The sequence below is a fragment of the Bradysia coprophila genome, assembly GCF_014529535.1.
Source record: "Bradysia coprophila strain Holo2 chromosome X unlocalized genomic scaffold, BU_Bcop_v1 contig_130, whole genome shotgun sequence".
NCBI classification, from domain to species: Eukaryota; Metazoa; Arthropoda; class Insecta; order Diptera; family Sciaridae; genus Bradysia; species Bradysia coprophila.
Window position 1 is genome coordinate 158,461 of NW_023503296.1, and position 12,148 is coordinate 170,608.

The 12,148-nt window shown below is 31.3% G+C and overlaps 1 protein-coding gene across 1 annotated transcript in view; it reads left to right on the plus strand.

Moving 5' to 3' along the window:
• The first annotated feature begins 537 nt into the window (after positions 1-537).
• Positions 538-12,148, plus strand: part of LOC119067940 (protein hedgehog) — a 38,473-nt gene continuing 26,862 nt past the window's right edge. The window contains exon 1 of the mRNA XM_037171256.1: positions 538-1,147. Coding sequence (XP_037027151.1) covers positions 860-1,147 — 288 coding nt within the window. The 5' untranslated portion in view covers positions 538-859. The remainder of the gene's footprint in view (positions 1,148-12,148) is intronic.

The window sequence follows — 12,148 nt, forward strand, 5'->3', positions numbered from 1 at the left end:
GGTGTGTAACGTTGCATACAGTTTTACAAAATAATAATAAAAATAAACTCGACCGTATACGTACAATGTGGAAAAAGGAAAATTTATTACCTGCATCATCATGAGTTTCGTTCAATTTTTATCTATACTCAATATTGTATGAGTATTTGTCGTCGAATTGGTTGTTGTTGTTTTTTTTTTCTCTTCTGAAAATTACTGCATAGATCGTTTAGTTTAGTTTAAACCGAATTACTTGCAAGTCTCTTTCCATAACGGTTGGAATCAAAAAAACGGTCGGAATAAGCACGCAGAGAGTTCTTAAGAACGTTACACAAAACGCATTTGATTTTTTTGAAAGTGAGTCTTTTAACCGGTATACAACTAATTAATGAATTTAATTAATTTTTATTGAGCAATTAAGTACATGGATAACCGAATCATTATTTTTATATCACACCGCATTTTATTGAATTTTGTTGTTTTTGTGCACAAGTGCCTGATCAAACATTAAATGGGTGAGATTGAATACGAAATTGGATACACTGAATTGGATAATATGTGACCACTGAATGATGATCGATATGAAAATGCAATTCACATTTATTTGGTAAAAAAAAATTATAATCAGAAAAAGAAAAGTTTTGGTTTTATCGAAAATAACGTACCGTCCGTAATTGAACATAAAACATTTTGTTTAAAGAAAAATACTAGTTGTGGTATCCCCATCAAATAATATGACTTTTCAATTCCAAAGTGAACAAAGTTCTTCCTAAAGAATTCCACTTCATAAACTTCCAGATTTTTTTTTATTATTTTAATTTAGTTTTTAAAATTCCTAACTTCAAATATTATTGTTTTTGAAAATTGATAAAATAATAAAATGCCGTCGCTGTTTGTATTGATAATAATATTTTGTACAATTGTAACGGTCGAATCGTGCGGTCCTGGTAGAGGTATCGGCGGACCGCGAAGAAGTCGACAGGTGTCGCCGTTAGTGTTTAAGCAACATGTTCCGAATGTGAGTGAAAATACAATAGGTGCTTCGGGAAAGAATGAAGGAAAAATAACCAGACATGATCCGAAATTTCGGGATTTAGTGCCAAATTATAATCAGGATATTATATTCAAAGATGAAGAAGGTTCCGGTGCGGATCGGCTGATGACACAGGTGAGTCGGATTAAATTTCATTTTTTGTTTTCTCTTTCTCAATAATTTTGTTAAACTTAAACCGAACTTACAATTTGATTTTTGTGCTCATTTTCATTTATTAAATCATACGTAAGCGACCTTCGACGCTAGTTTGAAGTTTAATTTGCAAGAAATGTTATGTTTTAAGAGCCTTTTCCATTTTAATTAATCCAGAAATCATTCTATGAATATTTCTAATTATTTCATTATTGAGTTTAGTTGTCAGGGATTAGGATTATTTGAAGAAATTTGAGTTCCTAACATGTATTAAAAGCTCGATAAGCTGTCCTTTGTGGATTTCCCCTGGCCAGAATATTGTGGAACGGATTACTTGTACATGTCTCTTGTTGCCTCTGTTCTTTTCCTCTTTTATCGTAAATTCCTTCTGGGGTGTGTAATCAATTATCATAGTGAGTCAATCATCGATTTTCAATTCAAATCAATCAAAGTCAATAGAAATAAAAACGGCAGCTCACGCGCAAACTCTGCAGAATCGGCATATGAGCTGCCGGTATCATCTCTCCCTGAATACAGAACAAATGATAAATCCACAATCGTCTGGAAATGTGAAATCATTACAATGTTTAGGAATGATCTGTGGAATGGAATGTGTCCGCATAAAGTATGCCCTGCTTCTCATTGATTCACGTTTCTTATTTCATTCAATCAAATTTTATTGAACGATAAACAAAATTGAAGGTATCTAATCGAAAGCATTTAAATGTTTAGTTAAAGAACAGAACTTATCGTATCTGATAAAATGTTTATTTAAATCAGATTTTCAAAATAAATATTGATATTCTGTCTCTGTATACACGAGTGTAGTATACAATATTATATGTGGATTCAAGTAAGTTACTTAAGTACTTCAGATTTTATATATATTCACATGGTAAGTGGTGAAAATCACTGAACGTAGCTCTACCATATTTTTTTCGTAGTATATCACACAATTTCATGAACATTTCCAATACCTTGTTATTATAGATACAGAGTACCTTATTATCAAATTAATCAGTTTTAAGGCTTCGCGAGCTTCAACTTTCAACAAAAATGTTGATTGATTCGGTTCGTGATTGATTTGATTTTTAATCATCAGACAGATGATACTCTTCAAGATATAAGCGCACAGCATGTTCATCTTATATCAGTTAAACGAGCCTTGTCTTTTTTGTTCCATGTGAGATTTTTTTTCACTGTCTTTTTGGTTGAAACTTTTTAATATTTCATAAAAATTTTATCATTTTACCGACGCGTAATCTGTTGCTTCACGATATACGTGAGTTGGATGAGCGGGCATAGCGACAAAATGTTCAAATCTCATCCAAGCATGTACTCTATAAAATTTATGCTGCTTCTCGTACAGCATTGGTATGGATAGAAACAGATGAGCATTGTGGAAGGTTGCAAGTGCTGATTTGTTTACTAAAAGTTCAAGTTCACTTAGGACGATAAACAGATCCGTCGGAACACATCCGGTATGCTCACATTATTTTTTCGAATGACTATTGAACTCAACGATCGTTGATAGTTTTTCGAAATTGACTAGCGAGAATGAAAATATGGTTTTTTGTCTTTTCCATTTTTGGTTACATATTAAGCTATCAGTTAATCAGTTAATTATCAGATAAAAATGAATGGAAATTACAATATTTGTTAGAACTCTTCTGCCCTTAAATCCATTTAGAAATGGTCGATTGAATCTGTTACTTTTTTGTTTGAAGAGTTCTAACAGCCTATAGCCTGATACAGAATCTTTTACTTCATTTGTTTTAATATGCAAGACCACATTGACGGTAGGGTCTCATTTAATATTTGTTATTGCTGTCGATAGCAGATGATTAGACGTTGACTGAGTCAGTATACATGACGTTTGTCTCTTTCGAAATTAAATCGGAATTTTTGAATCTGATTATCGCTGCTAGTTTTTATTATGTTTACATGCTTATGGTATATTTATCGAAATAATAACTGTTCCTTGCTGACACAAACATGATTTATGGGTAAAGGCATTATTGTATTTAAAAAGTCAGTTTATCCGAACTATATGAATGGTAATTTTATCATCTACTTCCTAGAGGGTACGAGTACCCATTAGGTGTCCCATTGACTTTTATTGGACGAAATGATGATTCTACATGCTAGAAGTGTCATAATTTATGAGAATCGATTCTTAAAAAAAACGAATCCCATATATATACCATAATACCGAAAACATTTACACACATAAGTCGGGTGCTGAAAAACTACTGAAACTTTACTGACTGACAAAACTGTTTAACTATTCGTAATAAACGCATAAAACCATTAAAACATCTCAAACATAATAATAAACAAGTTTTTGAATAATGCAAAACTGAAAAAAATACAAAAATAAATAAATGAACATGCTCGTTTTGGTCATTAAGACGAGAAAAAAAAATTGTGATTTTTTGGGACACATTTCAAGGTGTCCATGCATTTCAAGCGTAACATTAATTTCAGTATAAACAAAAAAAAATGTTTTTTTAATTGTTTTTCTAACCTCTTCGTAATAAAGGAAAAAGAAGAAAATCGCGCAGTTAAAAAAAAAAACGAAAATCGTCACAGGCACTTGTTATAACAAAACGGGGTCTGTGATACGTAGAGGTGGCAAGATGCAAATAACATGTAAATTTCGTCAGAAATTAAGCAAGTTCGTCATTTCATTTAATGTTTCTGCAGTTTTAAACAAAGATTAAAATGTGTGACATTTTCATATAAAGATTTTAATCTTGAAAAACAAGATGTCTGAAATTATTATTATTTTTTTTATTAAATTAATTTGCCTCTTTTCGACAACGGCATTTTTTATATTAAAATATATCAGTAAGTTGTATGTGAGAAAAACGAAACAATCCCAACAGAAATAATCCATATAAAAACCGTGGAATAAATTCCTAGTAAAATGTCCGTATCGATACATGAAAAGTGCATGGTGGTTTTATAATTTTTGTGTTATCGAAAAGCGCATTCCTACAACGCATTATTGTTATTATTACTATAACATACCTCAACAAAATAATAATAAAGAAAAAAAATTATGCAAATCCATCACACAAACACATGTAAAAACTGTGAACAAGTAGGTATGTAATTCGAAACTATTATTGTTATGTAGATTTTATCGTTAAAAAGGCAAAGCCTTGCCACTTATGTCACATTTATAGAAATATGATAGGTGTAAGGTAGTTGATATATGCCGCACTTCAAAGCAGATAATGAATTTTGAAAGAAAAAAGAGAAAAAAAAATGTGTAAAGTGGAATTGTTTTAAATTGTAATAATGTGGTAATAATAAATATTTCACACGGCGACGACCCAGGGAGTTGATCTTATCGGTTTACAATGTTATTCTCTGTGTGTGTGTGTGTGCTTTCAATTAGTCCTATCTTAACAGGAAGGAAATAAGATGAACGATTTACGGTTTTTTTTGTTGTATCTGTGCAAAAATCGAAAATTAAGTGAACACGTGCAACGCGCATTCAAACAAAAACCCATTTGCTTTCCCAGTTTGAAAGGTTTTTTTTATATCAAGATTTTGGATCCTTTATTTTGCTGATCGAAAAGCTGGCAAAAATGTACGTTAAATCAGCAATCGCAAATTAATGACCATGGTACTCCACAGTTCGAAGTACGCTCAACGTAGTATAAACTACGGATGATGACAATTAATTTCGAATATGCATACCATCAGTGTTCTATCTCCTTATAGTCGTCATTCACAAACCAAAATCATTTCACCACTGCAGAAATCAGGTCGCTTGTTGATCTACGACCTAGACTCTAGGTCAGTAAATTGCGGGGATGCTGCACTTCTTGGATTTAATGGACTAAATCGTATGTGAGCCCCTTATTTATTTATCCCATTTATTGCTATGCGATTTAGTCCCTTCAGCTCAAAAAGTATGTATGTCACCATTCGAAAAATTTATTGTAAATCTTTTACTTCAATAGTTTACTGAGACATTCTAGTGACATTAGCCAGACCTCATTGCTTATTCTTGTTGTCATCATTCACACAGAGCTGAAGGATTGATAACAAAAGAAGAATAGGTATCATCGGCCATCAAGGATAGCGTTCAGTAATGCACACAAATTTTTTTTTTTTTCCTCTACTAAAGTACCGTGTTCGCATCGCATCCAAATAACTTTACCTACCACTGTGTCACTTAAATCATTAAAATTATTTACAAACATGAATGATTCGTTACTTGTATGAAATGTGTGTATATATAATGCATCAAGATCAAATACAATTACCATAACAAACATCAAGTTTAAACACAGATTATTCAAATTTTCTCTTAAAATTTTAACACTTGACAAAGAGATTTTAACATTTTGAGTTGTAAGTTGATTACAAACACTTGTTTTTCACATTAATGTTTGTAACATTTCATTCAAAAGTACACATATAATGGATTTAGATAAAAATGAATGGGATGTGCGTTTCGGATTCGAAGAAATATTATACATTCAAAAATGTAGTGTAATTAAGGATTTATCGAGTGGATTGGTGTACGTATGCACATTTTTCGAATGTACATTCCGATAATGTGTATCGAATGGTGCACGGACAATAATGATGCTTGAATGTCGGGATTAATCATTGCTAGTCATTGTTGAAAGGCATCATTTCAAGACCGAATGCAATTCATAAAGATTTCTACGTTTTTCATTGAACGTTTCGGTGCAGACTCGTGGTTAGAGTCTCAAGTTTTTGAAATATTGTCTCGTCATAATATCATTTTTAATGGAAACGATCCATGTATAAGCAAGACATTCGACCACTGTTTCGATCTGGGAGAAAATTAAATACGACTCTTGACGTTTTGCATTAACATGCAGTTCAAAAATACCATTTCGCATCAGGCAGTGGTATTTGCATTGATACAATGTTCTAAGAACATCACCAATTAATCAATTTGATCATGGACAAGTCTAGCGAATCATAATTGAAATGAAATTTCAACTCATTACCAAATTTGCTAACTCATTGCCGGTTTGTGGTGAAACTAACATATGAAACTCCTTACTCTGATCCATTTTAAGCTTCTTACTTTACATTGTTAGACAACTTCTATTTTCTTTTTAAGTTTTATGGTAAAATGGTATTGAACCAATTGTTTCAAGCAGTCTTCCACCCAGATTTAGCTGGTGTCATCAACGATAGTGCATTCTTCGTGGATTAAAGTTTTTCCGATCATTGAACAGTCGTTTACCACTCATTATCACGTGACTTTTCTATCATCCTACCTTTTCTACCTTCTTTAACCTTTGACACTAATCGTAAATTTTAATTCATGAGAATTGGAAAAAATGAATTCTTTCATCGAAACAATTATAAAAAAAATAAATATTTTTTTCTGTTTATTATAAAGAACCGGTATTCCATTATTACTATACTTACCATGTTATATGTTTCTCAATGAGTTTTTCATTAGCTTTAATACACTAAGAAGTATACCACATATACACCACCAGATAGATACCAGAGGGAGAAAGAGAGAAAGTGAGCGATAGAGACAGTAGAGTGGTCTAAAAGAAAAGGAATTTCTTTAATTTCCGTTTCAAATTTGTGTAGTAATCTATTTCGATTATATAGTTTATCAACGTATCTATATAAATGTTGCAATATGGCTTGGTATATTTATTACAATTTATTAATAGATAGGCAGACACACTACTCTCACATATTTTGTATACAAAACTTTTTCTAAAGATAAATTACTCCAATAAAATGTTTTTATTATTTATTATTGTTTGCAAAACAAAATAGCAAACTAAGGCGATAAATATTGTTGTTATTATTGATTTAATGTAAATAAAATTTTAAATTGAAGACAAAAAATTCGATTACATTGAAATGGATATATAGACAAGTAAGCCATAACACAGTAGATCAGACGAATCAGAAACTAATGCTAATCATCTGTTATCGACAGCAACGATAAAAATAAGTGATCGGATAAAAATAAGTAATCTTATATAGTACGAATGTACGAATGCAGTAAAATATTTGGATTTAAAAGCACTGTGAAAACACTTTAAACAAAAAAAGGCACAGATTGGAAATGGCTTTAGTAGTACAATAAAATCGATAAGTCGTGGCTAGTTTACACCATATACTGAGTAAACTGATGAATATTTTACGTATTTGAGAGACTCTTTGAAAAAGATTTTGTTTGAATGAAAATGTGTTTACATTTCATAAAAAATTGTTGAAGAGTCGAGCAATAAACACAAACGTGAAATCGACGTCGATACTGAATAATAAACAATTAGCAAAACGGAATGAGAAAAATGAACGGAACAATCAACTCAATCAGTTACACAATTTCTTGCATGCATGATCATCTGTAGTCCAATCATGTAAGCAGACTGACTGTCTGGGATGAATGGATTGTGTGCAAAATGTTTTGGAAATTATTTCGATCATTTTAGAATTTGGATTTATTTTAAAATTGACTATTGTTTGTCTAGCAATCCAGTTTTATAGATTTAACCGATTTGCAAATATGCACAGTTAAATATTTACATAACCCACGTACCTTGTATCCTTTCGTTCTTGGTCTGTTGGTGTTATGTCAGATAAAGTCATATATACCATCTCATGATCCAGAGTTGCGAGTTGCGGTTTGCATTTGAAATTCTAATAACTTCATTAAACAAATGAAGAACTAGATTTGCACTTTCTGATTTTTTTTTGATAAGTACAACCCGGTACGAAACACCAATCATAATAATCTATTTTTTTTGTTTAACGCAATTTCTGAATTACAAATATTAAACCACAACAAGTTCCAAAACCACCAAGTCTGACGAAGTTTACTTTTCCCGGGACCAAACAAAAAAATTTTCAAATGACCAAATTTCTCCAGACGAGCCAAACATATTGTTGGTACAGACGTAAACACATTCAATTAAATGCAATTTAATTGATTTACCAAATACCAACATCTTTGTTTAGTCGCGTTAAATAAAGATTTTTTTTTTTGGTGCCAAAAAAAACCTAGCAAAATATTTGTTTTCGTATTTAATGGTAGACGTTAAAGTACGATTAGGTACATTAAATGTCAATTTTACCGTACTATTTATTCTGTTGGCAAACTTAAAAAATCGATTTATTAAATCCAAACCATTCGCCTATCGACGTAATAGTAATTATTCAATGAAATTGTAAGTTATTGACATTAGACAATATTTAACAGAACGAACTTTTCGATAAAGTTTCGTAATGGAGCAGTGCTTTATTTTCTGCCCATCCTAGTAATGTACTGGAGTGGAATTTAAATTCATTGATAATTGCAATTTATCAGAGTTTCAGCGGAGACTATTATTTTTAATCGAACGTGTTATAGATGCCTCGTTGAATGGTTGTGTTTTTTTTTAACGAAAACGAAAAATTATTATCTTTATATTTATTATAATATATAAGCTTTAATACAAAATGGCTGACTTAGGTAACAATATCTCTCTACTTCGTTGCTTTTTTCATCTTCTTCTTCTTCTACAGTTTAAAAAATTTTATACGCACAGTAAAAAAGTATATAAAATTAATGTTGGATGAGCGCTGTGCGCAAACTAACGGCGGATGTGATAACATATAAAAAATCTGTAATGTGTATGCCGTACAGAAAAGAAGAAAAAAAAACCTGTTATGCCGCCGCCACTTATGTACACATTTATATATATATGTACAGCCGCGTTTTATGTACATTTTGTACATCTCTACTTTTATCTTTTTTCCAATATGTTTAGAGACAGAAAACAAAAACTGGCTCATCGATTCCTCCGTGGTATATAATAGTCTTCTTGTTCTTGTGCATACCATCCATCTCTTCGTGGTAATAGGTATGTTCCTTTTACCTTCACCATGTTTTTTTCAAAAAAAAAAACGAAGAAAAAAATTATTTTTTATATTATTTTTCTTTTACATTTATACCTTCTGCATAAAACAACAATCGATAATAATTCAAATGGTTCCAGACAGATAGTGAGCTGTTGCCAAGTTTTAATTCGTGCGCTCTTCCTCTGAGAATCAGGATTATAAACTATAAATCATTTTGATCGTTATATTCAGCCGAAAATACCTTCCCATTTCTTTACACCACACCACATTCGGTTTTTTCCGTCTACAACTACTACCACATGAAGATCTTTCCATTTTAAAGGAAATTTTCTTTTGCGTGTTCGATGCACTGTTAAACATTTGTTATCAACTAGTAAACGATGATCTACGAATCATCTTGTGTATACCAAAATGGATGGTTAAACAAATGAAGTAAAAGATGTTGTGTCATAAATTGGTCGATAGTTTAAACAGATGAAGTACCAGATTTAACAATTTTACCTCGATACGCTTCACACTGATACACTTGATGTTAAATTTTTCTTGTAACTTGACTTTAACATGGTTATGTCTCAATTTTTTCAATACACTTTAGCAGTGCCTATTTCTAGGACAACATTAAAAAAAACGATCTAATGACTTGCCTGATGACCGCAGGTATTGATCAGGTAAAATTTAAATTTTACAACCGTACGCAGCTTCTTGTAACAGATTTCGCGACGTAATAGCCCTGTTCGTTATAGTAAGTGTAAATAACTTTATTTAGTGTTACCACCTTAGCCTTAATATTACACATGTTTTACTTGTGAAATTTCACGACAAATATTTAAACTGTTGCATTGATATCCATTTTCATTAACAAATATTTGATGTCAAACTTTGAGCGTAAAAGGTTTTCGGATTTTAAAACGAATGGTTCTCACGTGCTCAACGTTAGCGTCCTTCGCAGTGTTCTTTGTTTTGTTTTCGTCTCAGCGATTGAGTTTCATACAGCAACGAAAAGTTTCATTTGAAAAATCCATAGTTCACTGATTCATCAACTCTGTCCTTTTGACGGATGTATATCAGCTGGTTTATAGAAACAGATAGTCTTGTACTTCAACAGTTTGAAAAGACATTTTGCTACGTAAGAACTAATTTAACTAAAGGACACCGCTTAATTTTATTTTTTCACTGTTGATAACTGTTAGCGCTTGATGAGTCCAACTAGCTCAACGATCATCACAGAATCCTTAAACTCTTTTTCAAACCGCATCCTTTTCTATTTCGGAAATATCTAGCTTTGGGTAACCAAGTTTTCTTTACTGATATGTGTATATTGACCACCTGAATTTGATTTTTGAATGAAAAGCATTCATTCAAACAATAGAAAATTGTTCTAAGGAAGTCCGGCAAGATACGGGAAGTGATTGCCAATTGCTCCCCGAATATGCATTGGACGACAACGTTCCTACGACATTTCGGAAATGAGTCAATTGTTCGCAGATGACGATAAAAATGTGTTAACATGTATGTGACTTCGTTGGAACCGATTCATCGAATATATCTTCAATTTGTTTTTTTTTTTTAAAATAAGTAGTAAATAGGAGCGTCGAAGTGTTAAATGGTTGATTATGATAATAAATCAAAAATATGTTGTTTTTTTCCTGTGTGAAGTTTTGATTCATAAAATTAGTGCTCAGGTCATATACAACACATAACATATTACTGTACCCATATAACCAATACGAAATTACACACGGTGACACTGATGTAGTCGCGGACGGATTATTGATTAGTTTTATCTGATTTATTACCGAAATTCGAATTAAATAAATTTATCTTTTAAGTAAATTTGTCATCATTCAATATTATATTTCATTTTCAGCAACCTATCCAGTGTGTGACTGGTATATGTATATACTGTAATATGGTGAATAATATTTATTTTGTGTATAGAAATATGATGAAATATGAAAAAAAAAAGAATTTTTTTCGTATATGATTATGCCATATATGTTTGGACATAATAAATGACTTTTGTTATGATATATTACATATGAAATTCGATGTTCTTATCAGTAAAACTTCTTTTTTTTTCTCTCTCTCTCGAATATTTAATCCTTTAACTGACACTGACCAGAATTGAATGGTGCGAGTTTTGTAAAGTAATCTGGGCTTTAATGTTATTATTTTTTCTTGTCTCTTCGCTGCTAAATGTGCTTATGTTAATGTAATTTTAAAATACTTTTCAATACGAAATCGTGATATGCGATAAATAACCATATTTTGTTCGAGTTGTCTTTGTTGTTGTTGTTGCTGTTTTTATTTTTGCTAATCCACATCTGAATATTGAATTCAAAATAATGGATTGGCTGGCATTCTTTCTTCTTCTTTATTTTTTTTTTTTGAAGAAAAAACATTTTCGGTTACGATGTGGTGTCCAGTTTATAACGCTAACAAGTTATCTAAATAAAATCGACTGAAAACATTCATTTAACGCGCATCATCCTCTCTGATGTTTTTGCACTTTAAGGTTCCTTTTTTTTCTCGATTTAAACGAAATTTATTGTTCACCAATTATGATTTAATTCAATTTGGTGAGCAAATTTGCATTTTATAGTTTTGCCGCTTTCGTCGGTGGATGTATTTATATTATGATTAAATTGGGTAACAATATTGTGATTAAGTTCGGTCGGCTGAATTCTTTTCTTGTGGTCACGCAAATGTCAGTTAGCTAATTTAACTTTTATATTATTGATGACTGGACATTGTCTTGCATTTTATTACCGTTTGTTATTTTAATGTTTATAATATGCTGTAAAAGGTTTACGTTGTGATAAGTTTCTAACAAGTCATAAATTAGAGGGTAAAAAATATTAAAAAAAAGGAAAATTCAGTCTACAGAGTATGATAGGCAAAAACGTTTTTTTTTTCTCGGTCGTATGGCAGCCCAAACATCTTTCACATAAAAAAAAACATTTTTTTTTATAGTCACATGCTCTTCAACAATACAACATTCGTCTCAACGATCATACGATCATGTCTCTTGCGCATATTATATGGGGAGCAACCTTAAAATCATTTTTTTTTTATTTGAAAAAATATTTAAACAATCTGGATACTGTT